General features: G+C 37.0%; 1 protein-coding gene and 1 long non-coding RNA gene across 4 annotated transcripts in view; one reads left to right on the forward strand and one right to left on the reverse strand.

Moving 5' to 3' along the window:
* The window catches only part of PRPF18 (pre-mRNA processing factor 18), a 36,240-nt gene extending 21,743 nt beyond the window's left edge, over positions 1-14,497 (forward strand). For 2 of the 3 annotated variants that reach the window (XM_081297604.1, XM_081297606.1), the window contains 4 exons: positions 345-485; positions 616-687; positions 3,369-3,524; positions 13,645-14,497. In XM_081297604.1, the coding sequence (XP_081153730.1) occupies positions 345-485; positions 616-687; positions 3,369-3,524; positions 13,645-13,725 (450 nt within the window). In that variant the 3' untranslated portion in view covers positions 13,726-14,497. Of the gene's footprint in view, positions 1-344; positions 486-615; positions 688-3,368; positions 3,525-5,271; positions 9,255-13,644 lie in introns of those variants that run through there. The other variant, XM_081297605.1, reaches the window with a different exon arrangement.
* On the reverse strand, positions 14,046-24,627 carry LOC308650989. Its single transcript, XR_014022458.1, has 2 exons — positions 24,571-24,627; positions 14,046-16,293 (listed from the first exon to the last, which is right to left on the reverse strand). It is a non-coding gene; the product is annotated as an uncharacterized lncRNA (long non-coding RNA).
* Between the last annotated feature and the right edge of the window lie 275 nt (positions 24,628-24,902).

Raw genomic sequence — 24,902 nt, forward strand, 5'->3', positions numbered from 1 at the left:
GAACTCTGGATCCTACTGCCTCAGCCTCAGGAGCCACTGGGATTATAGGCATATGTCACTGCTCCTGTCTAAGAAATTTGATAGTCCTTTTTTTTAAGCAAATGGGTTATCTTGAGCTAGGAATATGATACATAGATTAGGGATGTTTGTGACTCACTAAATATGATACTTTGAAACAAACATGACAAAAATAAGCAGAAATAGTTAAACTTTATTTGATAATATTTTAACTAACCAAGGCATTTACTTTAATGATAATGTATTGTTTTTTGTGTTATAGTGCTTTTAAACTCATTAAACCACTAGATGGCATTGTAGTCTCAATTTACTCCTTCTTTCAACAGTTTCTTCTTGGTGTTTGGGCTAAGGAATTGAATGCCAGAGAAGATTATGTGAAACGCAGTGTTCAGGGTAAACTGAACAGTGCTACTCAGAAGCAGACTGAGTCCTATCTCAGACCACTTTTCAGAAAGCTCCGGAAAAGGGTAAGGTTTCTCGGGAAATGCTTTTATTAACTGACTTTGAAAATTAGAAGATAGAGATTTAGAATAACTATTACTTGTTTTTCGCTAAATAGTAGCTGCTAAAATTAGTTATGCTTTTTTTCTTTTACAGAATCTTCCTGCTGACATTAAAGAATCAATAACAGATATTATTAAATTCATGTTGCAGAGGGAATATGTAAAGGTATATTATGCTGTCCATTGAAATTATTATGTACATAATGTTCATTTGGGATGGGGGGATTTTGCATAGTATGGTTTAGAATAAATGTGAAGTGAGCTAGTAGTAAAAATAGTTTGGTTTTCCATTGTTTTCTCAGCATTATTGTTAGACATCAAATAAACCACAGGCCACAAAATGTATATTCTCAGTCATTGTTAAAGTAGATTGAAAGGTTCTGCAGAGCATGAGTTTTGTATAGGCAGTGTTCATTTTATGAATGAGATTGTATTTCAAGGTTTATAAATGGGTCAATTGTTTGGAAGAATTTTTTTTTCCATAGAAACAATGTTTTATAGATTAGTTTCCCAGATCAGCTATAAAGGCCTATTTAATCTTTAATGTAGCTGAACTATTGTACTGATGATACAATGGAATTTAACTATTCTTTGTAATTATTTCTATGGGGAAATGGTCCGAAAAAAGCTGTCAGGATTCCTCTCTCTCATTTCAATAGTGCAACAATAGCCAACCTCTTGCAGAGGAAGGCAGTCTTCCTTCACAGCAATGTCTTTACTCCTGAATGGACTCTGGGAGGAAGTCATGGCAGGAAAGCACTTTGATGTGAGGGACTCCTGGGAGAGAATTAGAAGGGGAAAGTAGAGGGCAGTCAGTTGCAAGAAGGCAACAAGGAGAGAAAGGCCCTGTGCACTTGTACTGCGTATTGGAGATGTGACAGGTGTAAGGAGGGCTGCTTCTTGTGACTGCCTCCCAGGAGGCTAGGAGTAGAGGAGCAATCCCAGTAGTAATACCAGAGAACCGGAAAAGGAAAGAGGGGACTGCTGGTATTCCTGGGTGATTGGATGATTTTCTTTTTTAGAGCTTTAGACTAATAAGATAGTGTGGTAATTTTATTCCTTAAAAGAGCCAGTTCTCTCAAGAAAACTTTTTTTTGTGAGTTGTGGTTAGAAATTTCATTCTTAGTTTGTATCAGTTGCATGATTCCTACTAAGAATGATTTAATTGGAATGGATGGATAAGGTCAACATCATTGCAGAAAGTATTCATATCACCTGCTTGCTGAAGTGATGCCTTCATGTCTCTTGTTATCTTTTTCTCATGATTATATATCAGAACCAGGTAAAAACTTGTTTATTTAAACTACAGAAAGAATCAAGAAATTTTAATAATGTATTTGGACAGTTTTTTTTGTAACTTTAGGGAAACTGAGTATTGGAATTATCATCAATTAAGGTCCAGTGTTAAAATTTACACATGATTATCAGTGATAAATATGTGCATATGTGCCATTAAAATTAAGTTTTATAAAATCTATTTAGCAAAGCAAATTTGGATTTATCTTTATGGTCTTTAGTTAACCTATCTTATAGTACTTAATTTTTTAAAACTCAACTCTATATATAAATTACATAGATATTTGATTTTTGAAATTAAAATCTCTTTGAGGCCTGCTTAGAAATCCTCAGGGTTTTTTAGAATTTACTTGCTTTTGGCTTGATTTTTAAAAAAGAGCCATTTGCATTGGTTTCTAGCTTCACTTTTTATAGCTTTTATTTTAAGGTTCTTGGTAAGTGGGAGATTTGGGAGGCCAAAGAGATAAACCAATCTTTTCCTTCAGCTCTTTGACTTGAGGGCCAGAATTCAGACTCGGTTTACACAGAGTTATGGATCCTGAGTAGTCATCCCAGCATATGGAACACCCCTCTCCCTTCTGACAGTGTACAATGAATGCTGTGGAGTGATTAGGTATGATTTCAGGTGGGATAAGGAATAAGTTTTATCCATCAGTGGAGAGAACTAGGTCTAAGATCCAACCTAGAGTTTCTGTCAGTGCATCAAATTAGCTACCTGCTAATTCCAGATCTGAAATGTATTAAATTCCACTGCCAAAAGGCTGCAAAGGAGTGTTTGTTATTTTCTTTTTTTAAAAGGTACCAGGGATGGAACTTAGGAATATTCTACCACGGAACTACATCCCCACCCCTTTCTGTTTTTTATTTTGGTAATTTGCTGAGGTCTTGAACTTGGAATTCTCCTGCCTCAGCCTTCTAAGTTGCAGAGATTCTAGGCTGTGCCACCATGCCCCACCATTGGGTTTTTTTTTTTTTTTTTTTTTTTTTACAACCTTATCTTTGACTTCTGTTTTTTCATGAGCATTTGTGGTCCTGGGCAGGGCAGGCACTCACACCATATTTTAATCTCTTACACTTGGACAAGAGGAACATAATATTTTCAACATGTCTCAGGGCTGGCTGAGAATTAGTCATAAAAGGCTGTGAAATACTTGAAATAAGAATTTGGAATAAAAGAGAAAAAAATGATGGCATTTGCAGGAAATGGATGGAGTTAGAGAAGATAATGCTAAGTGAAGTTAGCCAATCCGAAAAAACCAAATGTCGAATGTTTTCTCTGATATAAGAAGGCTGATTCATAGTGGGGTAGTGAGAGGGAGCATGGGAGGAATAGATGAACTCTAGATTGGGCATATCCAAAGTACATGTATGAGACACGGATTGGTGTGAATATACTTTGTATACAACCAGAGATATGAAAAAATGTGCTCTAAAATGTAGTAAGAATTGTAATGCATTCCACTGTTATATATAAATTAAAAAAAAATATTAAAAAAGAATTTGAACCAATGCAACATTTCTGCCTTTCTGATCTCTTAAACTTCCTTTCAGGCAAATGATGCTTACCTTCAGATGGCCATTGGAAATGCTCCCTGGCCTATTGGTGTCACTATGGTTGGTATCCATGCCAGAACTGGCAGGGAAAAGATTTTTTCTAAGCATGTTGCACATGTTTTAAATGACGAAACTCAACGGAAATATATTCAGGTAAGCTGGATTCTGTAACATTCTTTAATTCCTCAAATTTAAAAGTCTTAAGAGCAAGAAAAAATTTGGAGTAGTACGGAGATATTTTCCAAGACCCCCATTGGTTTCCTGAAATCTCATGTAGTGTCGAAACCTGTGTTTACTAAGTTTTTTTGCTATACACACACACACACACACACACACACACACACACACACACACCCCTATAATAAAATTTGATCTATAAATTAGGGAGAGTAGAAATTAACAATAATAATAAAATGGAACAATTGATACCATGCTGTAATGAAAGTTATATGAATGTGGTCCCTGTCTGTCTCTCTCAAAATACTTTATTGGGCTCATTCTTCTTCCTGATGATATGAGAGGTGACATGCCTATGTGGTAAGATGAAGTGAGGTGGATGATGTAAGCATTGTGACTCAGCAGTAGGCTACTGTTGACCTTCTGACAATATTTCAGGATAATCTCAAGCCATAAAGATCCAGGTTGACTGTGGGCAGCTGGAACTGCAGAAAGCAACACTGCACATGAGGGAGGACTGCTGTGTACTAAATAGGACATAGCACAGCAGGATAGAAGTTCACACCTGACAACCACTAGTGGTTAAGGCCTTCACCTTCACTAAATAAATTGAAAACCTGCATATATTATGGAAGACAGGGTAAAGTGTCCGTTTTAATTGCCTTATCACTGAAATCTAATTATTGCAGATAGCTTTTTTTTTAAAGACTACTTTTTATAAGTTTAACTTATAAGCAAGTTAAATGAGCTCATCAGATAAATTTATGAATTTAGTAGAAAGCAGCAAATTTATAGTATTTTATACTAAATCCTGCTTTGTTTCTTTTAAAATGGATATACTATCTACTAGGTTGAAGTGATATGGAGAATATGGACTTGGCTTTAATGCATAGAATCATTTTTAAGTAGCATAGAAAGATGCTTCCATAATTGTGTGACAAGATCTAAAGTGTTCTAGTTATTTTAAAGTTATACATGCTTCATATAAACTTGTTTGCTTTGTAGTTGGGCTAAACTTTTCTCTTTGGGAAAAAAAAATCAATTTAATCTAGCTTTGCCAAATTGTCATAAATCGCAGATTGTGTCTGTATAATGATTTGTGCGGATGGAAATTCTAAAACTTGAAGTTGATACTGTGAAAATTTACTTAAAATTTAAAGTTCACTTAAAATGCATAAAATGCTTTCAGATTTTATGCCAGAGAGGTTATTACCATATTCATGAATTAGCTTATTGTTTGTATTTCAGTTCCAAGTGCTGAAATTTAATTTGTGTGTCATGCTTTATGCCTTATTCACATATATTAGCATTTTAAAAAATGATCTCAACCTAACTCTTGAATGTGAATTGTAGACTTTATAAAGTTCAAATATACTTGTGCAAATTCAAGCACATTTCTGTTTCTTAATAACCACCAGTGACAGGATTAAAGGCAAAATTTTTTAGTTAAAAAAGAAGTTGTTTGGTTTTAACAATAGAATACAGTTTCAAGGATTAAATTTGCTAATTGTGTTCATCTGGACTGTGGTTAGAGCTGTAATGTTATAAATGTTTATGTAATTAGATAAATTGTTTTAAGGACAGCATATTCTTTTTGTATCCAATGGTATAATTTTCACTTTAAAAATATACCTAGCATTTAAGAATATTTCTGTTTTATTTTGGAATCTGTGAAATTACCTGTCCTCCTGCCATTTTTTTCTTTTTAAATTAATGTTCTTAGGTATTTGTATTGAAGACACCTCCATTGAATAAAATAAAACCTTATGATTTTCATGTATGATGGAAGACAAGGTGAAGTGTTTTACTTTAATTACTTTGGCGCTGAAATAAAACTGTTATAGCTTCTTTTTTTTTTAAAGACATATATAAAATATTTTTTAAGAATCTTTTTTCCCTAAGGTGATTGGGGGAAAGTGGGTGAGCACACTGTATCTGAAATTTAGCAAGGCATAATGTAGACCCAGTAATACTCGTGATGACACAGTCAGATGGACTGATAGCTTGTTGAGTGAGGTAAGTCTAGAACACTAAATAGTAGATCCATGTCTCCTTGGGCACCTGCTGGTAACATGTCACAGAGTTCTTGGAAACCTTAATACAGGTAAGCATTGTTATGACTGAGTTGGATTACTATATAGAGGCGTAGATTTATCAGATTTGCTGACAACAGAAAATTAGAAGATATAGGGAGTGTGTTAGGTAGAAAAGAAATTAATATTCCAGAAATTCTTGACAGATTGGAGAGAACGGTGGATTCTAAAATTTGGATTCAATAATCCATTTGCTTAAGTATACAGTTTAAGTAGTGAATATAAGAAAAAAACTGAGAGTTTAGTGGACTAAAGTTTGTACAGTAAATTAGTAGTATGATATGGCCACCAAAAAGGCTAATAGTAGCTTATGCTGTAGGTTCCACAGGTTTACATGGTAACCTGAGTCTAGAACAGTACCTAATTAATAATGGGCACTCAAAAAATATTTGCTGATTGAATGAGAACTGTAGAACAAGAGAGTTGATCGTCTTGTTCATTTTCTAGTACTTGAGGAAGGTGACTTGGTAAAAATCTCTGTACAAGATTCATGGTAACCATCTGGTAGAAGAGGATTAAGCTTCTCCTTACAGCTAAAAACCAATTAAGTTATACAAAGACAGATGTTTACTTAGTATAAACAGCTTTTAAAAAAAATTTGTTTTGAAATAATTGTAGACTCAAAGAAGTTGCAACAGTAGTATGAAGAAGATTTTTAACAGGCAGAATTGCCCCACAGTGGGAGTAGGGCTGTGTAGAAGATAGGGGAGATTTCTGCCACTTGATGTTTGCAAGCATTGAATTAATTGTTGGCTCGTTTGAACCTTCTGGCTCTTACAACTCTCTTGATTTTTCTCTGCCATTTTCCCTGGAGGCTGGCGCTTAAGCCTATGCTTGTAACTCAGTGCGAACAATAGTCAGGCAGCAAGGGAGCTGAGGGTTAAGAAGCCCCTGGACCTCTGCCTAGTTTCTATTTTTCTCTTTTTGTATAGGCACATATAGAAGCAATATTGTATTTCTCATTCAACTCTGCTAGAAGAATATGGACTGTGCAAGTTCAGTGCTAAGTCAGTTGATGCTGAGCTTCTCTGTTCCTGTTTATATGTCACCTTATAAGAATATGATTCTAATATTGTTAGGTATTTGTTTTCTTTCTAATGAGAAGATGAAATTTTGGATTTTTACAAAGTGCAGTCTCCTATTTTTGAAATGTTGGCAGATTTTAAAAAATGCAAATTGTATAAAACTTAACAGAATGCTAACTTGTGATCAGGGTCTTAAACTCATAGTGCAGGTCAAGCAAAAGGGTGCTGCGCCCCTATGGCCTCTGTTAACTAAGCACTTTATTAAGATGTCTCGTTGATCTTCCTCTTGATACTTTGTATTCATGTGAGGTTGATCTTAATTATCCTACAAAAGGGACAATTTAGATACATCAGTTGAATCTTAAATTTGAGTTTGGCAAACTTTTTTATAAAGGATCAGAGAGTAAATATCTTAGTTGTTGTGCTTCCTAAGGTCTCTTGTTGCAACTATTGAATGCTGCAGCTATAATGCAAAAAGAGCCAGTGGCTGTTGTAGTTTAAAAGAGTTGAATGGCAATGTGTGGATAAAAATTGCTGACTCCTAGTAAATGCATAAATTCAAATCTCTTTTGTTAAGATATTTGCTAAAGAGGTCATTGTGAAAATCATTTTAATAGAATAATTATTTCTTTTAAGTTGAGACATATCTGAACAAATACTGTAGTGCTTAAAATGAACTCACCTAAATTTTTTAGCCCAATGAGTCTTGATATATGTGTAAATATGTACCAAATAAAACAAGACAGTTCCAGAACATTTCCAGCAGCATTCAGCAGGTTTCCTTCAGCCTCAGCCTGCTTCTGCTCATCAGAAGGTAGTTGCTATTCTGACTTGTGTCATTATTGGTAAGTTTCATCTATTCTTGGACATCATGTAAATGGAAACTTGGAATGTGTAGAATAATTATTTTTATTTGAAATACTAGTAATATCCATTTTATGGAATACAGTAGGAAACAATTTAGAAACTCTCACTGGAACCTGATTTCATCTATCGTTCTTATGCAGATCTCTACAGTTTAAACTGTGGGTGTTTGAAGTGTTCGCTTCCTCACAAAAATTGATTGCACAACAGAGACGGTTTTCTTATTATGCAGATTGAAGGAAAGTTGTGTAGCTTATTAGCTCACCTGAAGGCTAGGGTTACATTTAAATAGGTGGTAATAATTTCAAGACTTATGGCTCAGATTTGGGGAGAACTTGTTTTTCATAGATTATAAGATGATTTTGATGATTTAGAGATTATAATTCAGTCATTTCTAGACATCTCCTTTGGTCACTGAAGAAGAGAAGGAAGATAAACAGGAAAAGAAATGTAAGGTAGATGCAGACCAAAGGGCTTGTGGCTCTTCAGAACCCCCTGCTCCCATCCTTGCCTTGTTCCCTGCCCTGGAAACCTGACTTTATGAATATTGACATACTCCCTTGCTGTCTGCCTTCTGATTGGAGCAAGCAGTGAAAAGAGACTGGAAGGTTATTTTGTAGTGGGAGAATGAGTTTGAGGTATCTTTTTCCTTGGTTTTTCTCTGTAGAGTTGCCTGTAGAGGTGCCTATATTGCCCTCTGTCCAAGGCCATTACTTCTCTTAGGTCTGTCTCTGTATGATGACCCTGTCTGGGTTTTAGTAATCACTCACTTCCCTTGCCCCTTTAGAATTCAGGCTGGCTACAGCTTCTTAAGATGACCAGCTCTGGAGTTCTATACTATCCCTTGTTGACCCTAAGTCCTATCCACTCCTTTGTAAAGTCCTTGGAACGACATCCATCAAATTAACCAGTTTCAGTGTACCCTTTGTTTCCTGCCAGTGTCTTCTCTGATATATATAAATGTGCACTGTGTTATATACAGATTCGTGTTGGGGATTAGAATATTAAGGAATAATGTTCATTCCAAATAATTTTATTAAATTTTTGCCTATAGGAAAAAAAATACCTCTAATATTTTTCTCTGGCAGGTTGTTTTCAGTTACCTTAAATTTGTACATTCCCTAGTAGAGTCAGTATTCTAACATTTTCTGTCAGTTATTTCAACCCATATCTCTAGTTTTGGCATATTTCATCTCTACTAATATTTGCTGACTTTATTTGTCCATGAAACATTACAAATTTCTAATATGGATTTGCCAAAATTAGTATAAAAGAAACATTTATATACTGCAAAAGTGATCACAGCTTGGTCTATACATTATGTATGTAACATTATGGTTATTAGTAAATGTTCACCAGGCATGGGTATCCAGATTATATATCACACATTTGTAGGTCAAGTGACTGCATGCTATAGCCTGGGATTCTTGGCTGTGGTAAATCATTTTCTAATGGTGAGCCTTTGTTTAATAAGAACCATCTACCCATTTGATGCTTTCTGGAGTATTAAAACAATATTTTTTAGAGAAGAGGATTGCTAGTATTTATCTTCCACATAACACCACCTTTTAAAATCATGGGACATTAGTGTGTTGTATAATTACATTTGAACAATGCTGATCTAAACTGTGCCATAATTTTTCTTAGACTGCCAGCAACCACATGCTTGAAATACCAAAAAGATAGATCACCTCTACTATAAAAAGCCTGGTGGTCAAATAAATGAAATTTTTCTTTAAATTAGAGAAAAGATCCTTATAAAGACTCTGCAATTAAAATGCCATCATACCTCTTATTAGCAGTGCTCAGACTAGAAGATAGTATAGAGATAGTATAATTTCAAATATAACAACAGAAATGATTTCTAAGAACTCTCTTCCTGTCTGAACCATCAATAAGGGTAAATTTGTGACAGGTATAGTCTCAAAATATGACCTCGGGTACACATTTTGGAATCACCATCACTACTAAGAGTTATATAGTGCTTATATACACATCTAAAAGCATACTCTTTTCCACCTCAGAGCTCTCTTTCCATCTGAACCATCAGTTGACACTTTATGGCAGCAAAATGGATACTACTATTTCCTGTTTTACAAGTAGAGAAACTTGAGTCATAGAGTAACAAGTTCTCAAGGTCACATAGATAGTAAGTGTAGAATTGGGCACCAAACTTGGACAGTCTTAACTTCCTTATGGTATGCTGCTTCCCTTAAAGATGTCCTCTACCACAATGAGGGAAATTGATCAAAAGGTCCAGGAATTAAGATCCAGCTCAGAGCAAAGTGAAAGGAATTCCAAGGTCAAAGGTAAATGGATGCTCCAGGATGGTAGCAGTACAAAGAGGTCCAGATTGGAGCAAGCAGATAGAAACTCAAGGGTGGAAATGGAAGATTATGTTACCTGTGATGTTGGCTGATATTGAAAGTAGCCCAACTGGTAGAAAATGGATTTGAAAGGCCAAAAAAATTGTGTGTGAGTGTGTGTGTGTGTGTGTGTGTGTGTGTGTGTGTGTAAAACCTATGCAAGGAGAGGTCCTCAAAATGCACTATTTGAAGGATATTTGTATAGCCTTTGTGAGGTCAATTCTGAATGTTGATTTTATTCAGAATTGTGGTTTGGGGAGAAGAGACCATGCCTTTAGTTGTGTGCATACATATGTAAAGCTAATGGACAATGTGTGAGCCAATTAAATTCTCCCACTTCATAATCAAAAGACAGTGGGTAATTTTTGAACTGGAAAAGTCCAGTGCTATCAGTATAGAATTAGAAAATGGCAGTGAACACCAAAAGAGAGTCTTAAAAAATATGGAAGTGATTGCCTCTGAGGAGCTGGAATTAGGGAATGGAAGGAATCAGACAATTGACTATTATTTGATATAAAAACTGTAGGGTTTTTTTTGTTGTTGTTGTTTTTAAAACGACATACACATGTACCCTGGAATTATCCTTAGTTTTTCTCTGTCAATGCCCACATCCTATCTTTCCTTAAATCTTGATTGCTAGATATTCAGAGTAGATCAGTAACCTAATCCCTTCTCACTGTCTCCATTGCTGCCATCCAGGTCCAGCCTACCAGTGGCTGGATTCTTGCAGTGCCTCCTCTCTGGTCCCTGAACTTCTATCATTGCCTTTCTTCAGTCTTTCATCAGCACAGCACCCAGACTGATCCAGTTAAGATGGTCAGATTATGTTGCTGTCTTATTCAGGTGTTTTATTATTTCATTGTATAACTATAGCCATGCATTCTGTTCCTCCCACTGGGTCACAGAGTTTTGTTTGTTTTGGTAAGGGATTGAACTCAGAGGCACTCCACCAACTGAGCCATATCCCCAGCCCTATTTTGTATTTTATTTAGAGACAGGGTCTCACTGAGTTGCTTAGCACCTCGCTTTTTTGAGTCTGGCTTTGAACTAGATATCCTGCCTCAGCCTCTCAAGCCGCTGGGATTACAGCTGTGCACCTGGGGCTGGCCTGTTTTTGGTTTTTGTTTTAAAAGCAGGTAAAACCTCAATGGACATATTGAGGGAAGAAAGTGAATTTGGGGAAATTGCTAGTTAAGTATCAGGCAATGGGCCACATATATTTTCATATTCAATATTTAATATTATTTTAGGCCTAAGCATAGCATTTGGCCTCAGGGCAGGACTTCATTGTTTTTCTTATTGTAATGGGAACTGGATGGTCATTAATTTTGTGAATAAAAGGCTAGAAACCTTAAAATAATTTGTGCTAAAAATTACTTGGCGGGGGGAGGGGTCATTAAAATTTTTTTTTTTGCGATGGGGAGGTACCAGGGATTGAACTCCGGGGCATTTGGCCACTGAGCCACATCCCCAGCCTGATTTTGTATTTTATTTTGAGACAGGGTTTCACTGAGTTGCTTAGTAGCACCTCACTTTGCCGAGGCTAACTTTGAACTCACAATCCTCCTGCCTCAGCCTCCCAAGCCGCTAGGATTATAGGTGTGCGCCACCACGCCTGGCCTGTTGTTGTTTTTAAAAAACTAATATTACTATAGATACATAGATTTCAATAAGACATTTGAGAGTTTCTCCTTATAAACAGGTAAAATTATAGTTTAATCGGCTTTCCATTGCTGACAAAATGCCTGAGAAAATCAACTTAGAGGGGGAAAGATTTATTTTGGATCATGGCTTTAGAGGTTTCAGACCAAGGTTGGTTGTCTCCATTGCTTTGGTTGTGAGGTAAGGCAGTGAGAGCTTGTGGCAAAGGCTGCTCACCTCATAGCTGCCTTGAAGGGAGTGGGGAGAGCGCATTGCCATGCACTGGGGACAAGGTTAATACCCTTCAAAGGCACACCCTCTTAGCTAGGCCCTACCTTGAAAAGTTTCCATCACTTCCCTATAACACCACCAGCTGGGGACCACTCCTTCAACACATGAGCCTTTGGAGGTCATCCTAGATCCAGCCTATAACAGATAGATTCTTTGCTGATTGCAAATTCCTCTCAATCAAAGGTGTTCTGTAGAGAGCTCTAAAGTAGCATGTTACAGATTTTTGCCCTTGTCCTTGACTTGTTTGTAAAGGATACTAAGAATTTGAGTAATGACTTGGAAGACATTGTTTACTTGGTGCTGGGTAAGAAAGCTGTAAAAACAAAACAAAACCACTTAAAAACTAAATGTCAACTAAGGGGTTTTAAAGATCAGACTGAAGGATGGGTTCAGAGAGACTGAATAACTGTGGTGCTAGGGACCAAACACAGGGAGGGCCTTAGGCATGCTAGGCAAGTGCCTGAGAATGACATTTAATAATGATTGTTCTTGTATCAGTTAAAAAAAAATCATTATAAAGTTGCACACTGGAGAAGAACTGGCCAAATTGTGAAAGAGACACAAAGTACTTGAATTTTTTGAGATTAATGGATATTAGCTGAGTTTATTATAGTTGTCTAAAAAGAGCTCCAGGCCATGGTAACAGATGCCAAAGGGACAGAACAAAGGCCATGCAGTGACTGCTTTTACTAAATTCTGCAGGATTGGTCAGGTCACATTTAAGATATTGTGTTCAGACCTTACTGTTATATTGAAAATATTTTTATCATGTATTATTTTGATGTATAAGAAAGAATACATGTAAAGTATAAATCACAAAGTAAATAATAAAATGACAATTTAAAGATTTTATTCCCAGTTTAAGAATTAGAATATTCTGAGGTCTGGGGATGTGGGTCAAGCGGTAGCACGCTCACCTGGCATGTGTGCGGCCTGGGTTCGATCCTCAGCACCACATACAAACAAAGATGTTGTGTCCGCCGAAAACTAAAAAATAAATATTAAAAAAAATTCTCTCTCTCTCTCACTCTCTCTCACTCTTTCTTTAAAAAAAAAAAAAATTAGAATATTCTGAAGACCATTGAATCTGTATTTTCTTCCTCTGCCCAAGTAGTAGTCTTAAATTTTTTTGTTATTTTCTTGCTTTCAAGATAATTCTTCCATGTTATATGTATATTTCTACCTATACCTTTTTTACTTGTTTTTGAATTGTATTAAAGTGGTATTATGTTGTATGTAGCCTTCTGCCACTTGCTTTTATATTTGTTGTTGTTTTCTGAGATTGATGTACCTTGGTCTTTTCCAGCCAGAGGTCCTCATTCAGACCACAGAACAAGGAAATTATTTGAGTGGCTACATTCTTAATTTTCCAAGGATGTTCTATAAGTAGTACACTAAATGTTAGATGTGTTGGAGAGAAGTTGTCTCATTACCTTCAAGATTACTTTAGACTGGATGATTGATTGCAGCTTTATTTTCTTTTGGAACCTGGTTGAGAAAGTCTGACTTGTTACATGTAGCTAGAGTTAATTCATTTTACTGCTGTAAAATATTCCATTTGTGAGTATATTAAAACTTATTCATATATTCTTATTTGAAAGGAAATTTGGCTTGCTTCTTGTCAAGATGATGTGCTGTGATGAACAATCTTGCACATATCTCTGAGTACACAAGATAAATATTAGTTATACTTCAAAGTGGAGTTGCTGGGGACTGCTGCATTCTATTGGGGACATAACTAAAGTGAGACCAGAGGACGCAATTAGGACTGGTTCTACAATATCATAACCAACATTTATTTCCTTTGTGTTCTTAGGGATTGAAGAGGTTAATGACTATTTGCCAGAAACACTTTCCTACAGATCCATCAAAATGTGTGGAGTACAATGCACTGTGAGACCTACGTTCGATGTGTAAAAAACAGTGAGAAACTTAAGGAAGCAGGGTATGGACTCCTGGCATTACCAGCAAGATTGAAGGAAGAAGAAAATGGGAGTTTCTGGTCTCTGAGTTTACCTGATACAATTTGTGATCAGTTTTAAAAACTGTGTTGGCTTTTATATCATGTCTGACTGTAAACTGATTTTTCTGTCTTATTTTTATTTTAAAAAGTTGAAAAATTAGCTGGGCATGGTGTGCACTTCAGTAATCCCACTGCTGTGGGAGGCTGAGGCAGGAGGATTGCAAGTTCAAAGGTAGCCTCAGCAACTTAATGAGGCCCTAAGCAACTTAGTGAGATCCTGTCTCAAAATAAAAAATAAAAAGGGCTGGGGATGTGGCTCTGTATTTAAGTGCTGCTGGGTTAAATTCCCAGCACCCCCCCCCAAAAAAAAAAAAGTTGAAAAATTTGAATTCTATAAAGTTTTCCCCATCATTTAAATGCATAGGCAGCAGTTACATAAGGGGTTTAAAAATGACCTTTTCCTACTAGACCTGAAAATTGTAGTTAGATAATTTAAAAAAAAAATTGAGGATGGACTTAATTTTTCTGTATAATATGATAATTTGCACATTATCTTTTATGTGTGTTATAGAAAATATTTTATATATTTCATTAAAAATATTAGACCATTCAATGAACTGTTAAAGGTTTCTGAACTTTTGTCATCTTGCAATAGAATATGAATGTAAATGTTCTTACTGTTAACTAAAGTGTTATTTTTCTTGTGTTTCAAAGCTTGCTTTTATTTTCTAAGGAGTATACTTTTGTCATTTTTCAGTGCAGCTAGAATTAATAGGAAGTATGAGTTAAAAAACAGTGATAATATATCTTACTAACATAAATGTAAGAAGACAATGCCCATGAGCCAAGGTTCAGGGTGAGGGAAAACAGATAACGAAGCCAGCCAAGAGTTGGACTGTGTTCCCAGCTGTGCCCAACCAAACAGGAAGAAGGTGCCAAAACTGAACTCACTGCCTTAGCTCTGGTCTTCTACAAAGTGAGGACTTGTTCTAGGTCTTGCACAGTATTATACTTTCATCATTGCAACTGATCATCTGCTTTAGAGTTTAGAGTACCAAATTAATGAAATAATGTGAGTAAATAGAACGTTACGTAACAGGTGAAATGGATAATGGATAGTGTAAGAATGGGAGTCCCCAAAGTCAGAGCTTCCCAGAATCTCAGCTCTGCCTACTAATAATATGACTTTGGTTAAGTGACTTAATCTTTTTTTTTTTTTTTTAAAGAGAGAGAGAAAGAGAATTTTATTTATTTTTTTAGTTTTTTGGCGGACACAACATCTTTCTTCGTATGTGGTGCTGAGGATAGAACCCAGGCTGCACGCACGCCAGGCAAGCGCGCTACTGCTTGAGCCACATCCCCAGCCTTAAGTGACTTAATCTTGCTAAGCCTCAGCTTCCTTATCTTACAGTGATGGTAATAATAGTACATACTTCATTTTCATTATTATTGTCTTAAAGTAAAATAAAATGCTTAGAATACTGCCTGGCAAATAATAAGAGCTCAGTAAATATTAGCTGTTGTGTCATTATTATTGTTATTATGTTGTTATTAGAGGGCAGCTTATGTACCTTCACAAACTCTTTGGTTAGGGGCTGTGTGTACTCATGTCATAGTAATAATGATGGTGTTAACAATAGCAGCAGTAATAATGGAGCCATTGATTAAGTTTTTTCCTGTGTCTGAGCTCCATGGCTGATTTTCAGCCAGTTTCTGAATTTAAAGTCAGAGGATGAAACCTAGAGGCCACCGGGTTGATGTTAGATTCATATCATTTATTCTGGCCTGCTCTTGAGAAAGATCAAAAGTTGGTTTTGGCCCATTGTGGTCCATGGCTGTGCCTAGACAGGATTGTTTCTGCTGGTTACTTGCCTGGTGATGGTTAAGTCTGCTGTCCTAAGTCAGGGCTGTTTACCCCATCCCCCTGCCTCTTACTTTGGAAGCCTTTTCTTATTATTAAATTAGGTAGAGCTTATGGGAACTTAATAGCACAAGTGAGAAACAGACTTCTGAGAAGGTTTCAACTTTTTGTATAAGGACTTAACTTAAAAATATTGTTGATGAATACTGCTTAAATTATTTTTTCTTCATTCACAGTTATGCAATAGCTTGGCAGTCACTTAATTTATTATTGTTGTTCTTTTTCTGATAGTTAATTAAAAAGAAACTAATGTGACACCTATACTTCCTAAAACTGATCAGTGTGGGTAGTTTGGGAAAAAAAGGTAACATATTCTACAGGCTGTGACTTAACCATTTTGAATATGTTGGAGGATGTTTCAGGGTACTGTCACTGTCCAGCAACAAGAGAGAAGATCCTACTGTGCCGGGTTTCTGTTCTCACGACTAAAAGGCTCAGGGGTCACTCTAGTTAAACTGGGCTAACTGGGCTGCATGAAATAACCACATAAGAGATACAAATACCTTTTTCTTTGGGGTTGCTGTGACGGCTCCTCTGACCTTAAGGGTCCGCAGAAAGAGAGCGAGAGCACGTGCTGACCCCTTTTATTGAGGAGAAGCTATTCAAATAAGGCAAGGGGTCAGGTTTCAGGGGCTGAGTCTATCTTCATGATGGCCACTGTCAGCAGGTTGACTGACACCTGGGTAGGCCACACCCAAGGGCACAGTAAGAGGAGGGGACACACACAAGGCACTTCCATGGAAGATTCTATCCTAAAGAGGGCAAGGGGTTATATTACAAAGGAACAGGTGAGCATAGCTTCACCCATGGGGCTGTAGCAAGACACACCCATTTCTGTGACTGAGCGCCTCAGCACCCAGCTGGGGAGTGTAACTCAGTCACCCATAAGGTTGGCCTCCCACACTACTGCAAATGGTTGGCCTGGAAAAAGATCCAAATTCAGATTCAAATTATGGTTTCTACTGAATGCTTATTGCTTTTACACACTGGTAAAATTGAAAAACTGTTAAGTCAAACCATTATAAGTCAGGGACCATCTGTATTGAGTTTCCTTAGGAGTGTCATTGTCATTGAAGACAACAGTATTTTTCAGCACTGGAACAGAGAGACTTCAGCAATCTGGAAGTCATAGATATAATTTCAGTCTTGGGGGGAAATTAGGAAAGTAAAGCTGAGGCCAAAGAATTGACACAGAGGGAGAGACTCAGGATAGTCCGGATCTTGTAGGAAGGAAGGAAAGGCCCTGAGAGACCAGAGTGAAGCAAGCAGTTATCACTAATAACAGAATTTCTTGTTGTGGGCCCTGAATGCTCAGGGAGAACCTGGAGGACTGGGAAATAGGATTGATAGTAGTATGACTCCTTGTTGTTAAGCTCATCCTTCTGTTGATTTCCTGATATACTCCAGTACCTTAAGCACTCTGGGTTTTGATCTCAGTAAGTAACTTAGAAATGCAATTGTCTTTTTTGTTGTTTTGGAGACAAAGGAAACGGCTTGGAAGAGATTAAAAAAAGTGTTTCAGGGTCTTTGGAATTTTTGAATTTGGAGATTCATGTCACTGGCTCTTTTCCGGCCACAGTACCCCCGTTAGTGCTCCTTACCAAGAAGAGTAGTAGTGCTAAGTGGGGCTGTTTGAATGAAGGAGTTGAGTTTTAAGTTTCTTTTGTCTGAATATCTCCAGGAGCACAACTGGAGATATGCCTCCTCCCTGCCCCAGTATACTCCCATGAAGTCCAGAAAGCATAACTTTATCCCATAGAAATTTCTGGTATGGTATCATATTTGGAGTCTTGAGCCGAAAAGCACTTTCTCACAGCATATTGATGTAAGAGTTTCCAGCTGTCCAGTGAGCCAGAGCCAACACTGGTCCCCAGGGAGTCGCTATGGGAACACTGTTATGGCAACTGGTTTTCATCACAGACTGCAGTTCCATTGGCTGAATTATAACCACATGCTAGTACTTTAATGGTTAACAGTAACCTTAAAATCTTTTGAAATTTAAAAATAAGTTCTGGTGATGTGGAATAACTAGGGGATGCACTGTGTCTGGCAGCAGCAGCTGTGGTATGAGCTGGCTCCATTCAAGGTTTTGGAACCATGCCCATTTAAAAAAAAAAAATGTTTTTTACATCAGCCAAAGTTATTTATTATGAAATCATTGACTATTTATTTATTTTTCCCCATTATAAACCAGAGTAGCTTATACAACATGCTTAAATTAATCCTTGCATTGCTGATACTGGTAACTATGTATAACTAGGCCACTTCCTTTTGTTTAGTTTCTTGCCTATCCTTAAGTACTAACTTTGAATTAATTGTCAGACTTGTCAACTTTTTCTTACAGCATTTGACCTTAACATATAACTTCACCATGGACAGTAGCTCAGAAGTTTTTTGAGTCTTCTGCTGAGCTCAGATTCACTCACCAAGCGTCTTGTGTCATTGTCGAGTCATTCCCATAATCTGCCCTCCTGTCCTTTCTGAACTCCAGTTTTGCAGCCTGCCAAAATCAAATCCCCTTTGCCCTCAAACTATGCTTCCTTTAAGACTTAGGAAACATTATGAGCCATGAATGTTGCAGTCTGAGCCTGGATTGAACTTTCTGTTCTCCTGTGACACAGGGGAGTTAGAGTTGTAGCTCTTGAGATTTTTTTGACCATAACTCACAGTAGTCAATAGTGATGGAGGCGTAGTATCCCATATACACGTACATACGTAACTGAAACAAAAGCACTTTCCACCATGTGTGAGGCATTCTTGTACTTTTTTATTCTTGTACTTTTCTATTTGCTGTTTGTAAACCTCTAAATCAGTTTACAACCTTTTAATGCATCATGACCAGCAGTTAAAAAACCACTGATTAGGGCTGGGGATGTGGCTCAAGCGGTAGCACGCTCGCCTGGCATGTGTGGGGCCCGGGTTCGATCCTCAGCACCACATACAAAACAAAGATGTTGTGTCTGCCGAAAACTGAAAAATAAATATTAAAATTCTCTCTCTCGGGGCTGGAGATGTGGCTCAAGCGGTAGCACACTCGTCTGGCGTGCGTGTGGCCCGGGTTCGATCCTCAGCACCACATACAAACAACGATGTTGTGTCCGCCAATAACTAAAAAATAAATATTAAAAAAAAATTCTCTCTCTCTCTCTCTCTCCAAAAAAAAAAAAAAAACACTGATTAAGAGGAAGTATCAGCAAAGTTAAGGAAGGAAATTACTTGTTAGATGAATACAGGTAAAAATAAAAGGGATTCTTTTTTAAAAATAAAAAGGACTCTTTTTTAACTCTTTAGTACAGAAATAACACTTGTCTCTTAAGGCTAGTGTGAAATTTAGCAGATGATAAAACCTTGAGTACTCCAAATACTAAGAACTTCTGAAGCAGTAATTCTTAAGTCTAAATTGAGAAGACTTGTCCATAGAATAACAAAGGCAGCTAATAAGCCATCTGTGGGGGATAGACAGCATAGTTGAGCTGTTGGGTAAAGCAGGATTAAACAAAATATGAATAAAGTGGAGGCCAGTTAAAGTGTAAGAGGACTGAGGTGGAGATAGATACAAAGAATCTAGCATGATGCCTTTTGAGAGGAAAGTGGTTTGTTCATCCCTTTAAAAATTATTTCCCAAGCTGAGCATTGTGGCATTGGAAGCTCAGTGGCTCAGGAGGCTTGAGAATCCCAAGTTCAAAGCCAGCCTCAGCAATTTAGTTAAACTGTTTCAAAATAAAACATAAAAACGGCTGGGGATGTGGCTCAGTGGGTAAGCCTCCCCGGCTCAATCCTTGATCCTAAATAGATAGATAGATAGATAGATAGATAGATAGATAGATAGATAAAAATAATCCCGAGACCTAGTTAGCACTAGATTACATTTCTTTTTTTAAATTAATTTTTTAATTTATATATGACAGTGGAATGCATTACAATTCATATTATACATTTATTTTTTTTTATTTTTTTCATATTATACATTTAGAGTACAAATTTTTCATCTCTATACAAAGCATATTTACATTAATTCGTGTCTTCATACATGTACTTTGGATATGAGGTCCATCACATTCCACCATCATTTCTAACCCCATGCCACCTCCCTTTCTCTCCCACCCCTCTGTCCTATCTAGAGTTTGTCTATTCCTCCTACACTCCCCTTACCTACCCCACTATGAATCAGCCTCCTTATATCAGAGAAAACATTCGGCATTTGTTTTTTGGGGGATTAGCTAACTTCACTTAGCATTATCTTCTCCAACTCCATCCATTTACCTGTCTGCCATGATTTTATTCTCTTTAATTACTGAATAATATTCCATTGTGTATATATGCCACATTTTTTTTAATCTATTCATCTACTGAAGGGCATCTAGGTTGGTTCCACAGTTTAGCTATTATGAATTGTACTGCTATAAACATTGATGTGGCTGTACCCCTGTAGTATGCTGTTTTTAAGTCCTTTTGGGTATAGACTGAGGAGAGGGATAACTAGTCAAATGTGGTTCCATTCCAAGTTTTCCAAGGAATCTCCATACTGCTTTCCATATTGGCTGCACCGATTTGCAGTCCCACCAGCAGAGTATGAGTGTACCTTTTCCCCCACATCCTCACCAACACTTATTGTTGTTTGTATGCATAATAGCTGCCATTCTGACTGGAGTGAGATGAAATCTTAGAGTAATTTTGATTTGCATTTCTCTAATTATTAGTGATGATGAACATTTTTTCATATATTTTTTGATTGTATATTGTCTTCTGAGAAGTGTCTGTTCAGGTCCTAGGCCCATTTATTGATTGGGTTGTTTTTTTTGGTGTCTAGCTTTTTGAGTTCTTTATATACCCTAGAGATTAGTGCTGTGTCTGATGTGTGAGGGGTAAAAATTTGCTCTCAAGATGTAGACTCTCTATTCACCTCACAGATTGTTTCTTTTGCTGAGAAGAAACTTTTTAGTTTGAATCCATTCCATTTATTGATCCTTGATTTTAATTCTTGTGCTATAGGAGTCTTATTAAGGAAGTTGGGGTCTAATCGCACATGATGGAGATTAGGGCCTACTTTTTCTTCTGTTACACGCATGGTCTAATAAATAAATAAATAAGTAAAAATAATCCCAAAACCTAGGTAGCACTAGATTACATTTCTTAATATAAATTTTTAATTCAAGTATAACATGTAAGAGTACCAAAGTAAACTCTCAAAAGTAACCAGTACCCAAATGAGAAAAGATGTTATCAAATCCCCAGAAATCTCTTCTGCCCCTTTCTAATCAATCAGCCATGGACTTGATTTCTAACATCATAATTTAAAAATCTTTATTGCTATGTAATTCACATGCCATAATTTTTACCCACTTAAAGCATTCAGTGGCTTTTTGGTAATATTCACAGAGTTGTAGTACTATGGTCACAGTCTTAAGTTTAGAACATTTTTGTCACAAAGAAATCTAATTCCTATTAGTAGCCACTCACTGGGTAAGTTAGTTTTGCCTGTTTTAAAAATTTGCATGTTGACTAAAATTCAAACAAATTAATAAATGGGCAAAAGAACTATTAACAGACACCTTTAAAAAGAAGAAATACAAACAACCAACAAATACATGAAAAACATTCAACATTTCTAGCAAGCAAAAAAATGCAAAACCAAACTACATTGAGATTTCATCCTGCTTCAGTCAGAATGACAATTATTGTGAATATGAATAATAGTAAATGCCAGTGAGGGTGTGGGGGAAAAGGTACACTCATACATTGTTGGCGGCTCTGCAAATTAATGCAACTACTCTGGAAAGCAGCATGGAGAGTCCTCAAAAAACTAGGACTGGAACCACCATATAATTCAGCTATCTCACTCCTTGGCATTTATCTTGAAGAGCTAAAATCAACATACTATAGTGATAAAGGCACATCATTGCTCATAGCAGTGCAGTTCACAATAGCTAGGTTATGGAATCAGCCAAAATGTCCATCAGTGGATGAATAGATAAAGAAAATATATGTATACACAGTAGAGTTTTACTCAGCCATGAAGGAGATTATGACATTAGCTGGTATGTGAGTGGAACCGGAGAACATAGTGAAATAAACCAGACCCAGAAAGTCAAGAGTCAAATGTTTTCTCTTTTGTGCAGGAATTAGAGCAAAATAAAGAAGAAAAAAAAAGGAGGGAGAATCCCATGAAAACACAAGAGAGATCAGTGGAGTAGAGGAAGAGAATTGAGGGGAGAGAAGGACTAGAAAAGGGAGAAAAGGTGGAATGAAAATGACCAAACTATCTTATGTATAAATGTGAATATATATCACAGGGAACTCCACTTTCATGTATATCTGTAATGCACTACTTAAAAAAAAAAAACAAGCAAACAACAACAAAACAAACAGAAGACCAGTACAGAAGAGGAAAGGGAATAAAGGGAATGAGCAGGAGGAAGGAAAGGGAACAGGGACTGAATTGGAGCAAATTATACTCCATGCTGGTATAATTATGTCAAAATAAACCCCAATATTATGTATAACTATAATGCACTAATGAAAAAATGAAAAAAAAGTTTGTAAATGGAATCAGACTATAAACTTGATTTTTTGTTTGTTTGTTTAATTTCTTTGGTTCAGTTCAGGGTTTCTTGATCTTTATCCTTTTGTATATAGTTGTGGTTTTCATACTCATTGTGATAGCTCACAATTTATCTGTTCTGTTGATGGACATGTGAGTTGTTTCCTTTTTTGCATGAACATTTGTACACTTTTTTTAACAAATATAAGTATTTATAGATTATATACTAAGGTATGAAACTTTTGAGGTATACAGTAGAATATATTCAGCTATAGAAGACATTGTTAAAGAATTTTCTAAAGGTCTTACACCAATTTACACTCCCATCAGCAGGATTTGAGAATTTGTTATTCTCCATCTGGCCACACTTGATACATCTGTTGTTTCCATCTTAGCCCTTCTGGTGGGTTATAATGGTATCACATTGAGGATTTAATTTGCATTTTCTTGATTATTAATAAAGTTGAGTACCTTTTTCATGTTTAATGATTGTATAAAATCTTTTGTGAAGTTCCTATTTTCAAATCAGGTGAATTTTGGCACCGTTTGCTAAATTTTAGTTTTATAAGATGATTATTTCATTGAAGATTGACTGTTTTTGTTTTTCTTTTGGTGTTCAGATTATATGCCATATAGGTATGGTGTAGACATCACTAGTTGCCATATTTTCATTCTCTTTAATAACAGAACCTTAGTTTATTCAAAGAGTAAGAGACTTAGCAGACACACACATTCCATTCTTCCCCTGCAGTTTTGATGCAGTGCTTGGCAGCCATCCTGAGAGAGATGTGGTAAAAATGGCAGAGCTGAAGATAAAGCCTTTTTCTTTGATGGCATCATGGAATCAATGTACAAAACTTGTATTAGGATTCTCCAGAAATCAGAACCAATAGGAGATATATACATAGAATATGCATATGTGTGTATGAAAAAGAGAGAAGGAATTGGCTCATGCAATCATGGAGGCTGAGAAGTCCAGTTATCTGCCATCTGCATTCTAGAGACTGATAATTCCAGCCTGGATCCAGTGATATGAAGACCAAGGGCCAAGAGAGCCAATGGTATAAGTTCCTAAATCCAAAGACTTGAAGACCAAGAGAGCTGATGGCTTAAGTTCTAGCCCAAAGGCAGGAGAGGACTGATATCGTAGCTCAAGCATAACCCCACTTTTTGTGTTATTTAGGCCTCCAGCACACTAGATGATACCCATCCACACTACCAATCCAAATCTAAATCTCACCTTCATGGATACACACAGAATAATGTTTAACCAAATATCTGGATACCCCAAGTCCTAGTCAAATTGACACATAAAATGAACCATCACAATTGCCGCAGTCTGGCTGGGCACAAAATCACGAGCCACTCAAGCAGGAACAAACTTTATTTTTGAAACTGCTGCCAATGCCCCGTACGCTCCCGGGAAAAAGCTGCCGACTGACACACGAGGCCGTGTTCTCCCAGACCCCAACAGGAAGTCCCTCCTCCGGAATTCCCTCCTACTGCACTTCCCCAACCAATGGGAACTCTCCAGGAGTCCCTTAGCAGGCCGAGGTGGACAGCAGGGGTCTAATATCCATAAGAATGCAGATCTTAACATAATCATATCATCTCAATGGCTTGCTGGCTTCACCTATCAACCAAATATGCCATGCATCATAGTACTTGGCTATGGCTCTTAGCACACAATTGCTTTCTGAGCCTCATGAACAATATTGGATAAACTACAGATGAGTTTCCCCATTTTATTTGTTTAATTCAGTCCCTAAAGCTATATACACATATAAATTCAAATGTCTTAGCCTTCAGACTCAATGAGACTTTTGTCAAATGTGTTATGTTCTGAGGTCATATCTATCTAAAATTGGAAAAAATCCAACTGTGCGTCATCCTCCTCAGATATAACTAAGCATTCACTTGAGTTGGTTCTGTGGATATTGGTACAACATGATTTTAGTTACAGAAAAGCCACAAATGAAACATAATAAAGGCAGTTCAAAGACAACCAGGTATGGAGCACATGCCAAAAGGAGTTCTGGCCTGTTATCAAGATTCTTAGTCGCTCATGTTTTTGGACAGAAGCACCTAGCTCTTGTGTACTTTTCAAATCTCCATTAGAGCTCAGTGGTTCTCCCGCTTGCCTATCAAATCTCTTTTTGCCGGGTTTTGTTCGCAACTAAAACACTCAGGGATCACTCCAGGGGAACTGGGCTGTGGGAAATAACCACACAAGAGGCAGAAATACCTTTTTCTTTGGAGTTGCTGTGACAGCTTCTCTGACCTTAAGGGTCCGCAGAAAGAGAGAGAACGCATACACGTGCTGACCCCTTTTATTGAGGAGAAGCCATTCAAATGAGGCAAGGGGTCAGGTTTCAGAGGCCTGAGTCTATCTTCATGATGTCTGCTGTCAACAGGTTGACATCTAGGTAGGCCGCACCCAAGGGTAAGTAAGAGGACACACAGAGGATGTTTTCATGGAACATTCTATCCCAAACAGGGCAAGGGGTAATATTACAAAGGAACAGGTGAGCATAGCTTCACCCAAGGGGCTGGAGGAAGACACACCCATGCACAAAGATACCATCACTTGAACCCAAAAAGGGCGGAGCAGTCTAGCTTACGGCTGCTGCCTAAAGCCTCAATCACCCA

The sequence above is a fragment of the Spermophilus citellus genome, assembly GCF_964194105.1.
Source record: "Spermophilus citellus genome assembly, chromosome: 6".
In the NCBI taxonomy this organism is placed as follows: Eukaryota; Metazoa; Chordata; class Mammalia; order Rodentia; family Sciuridae; genus Spermophilus; species Spermophilus citellus.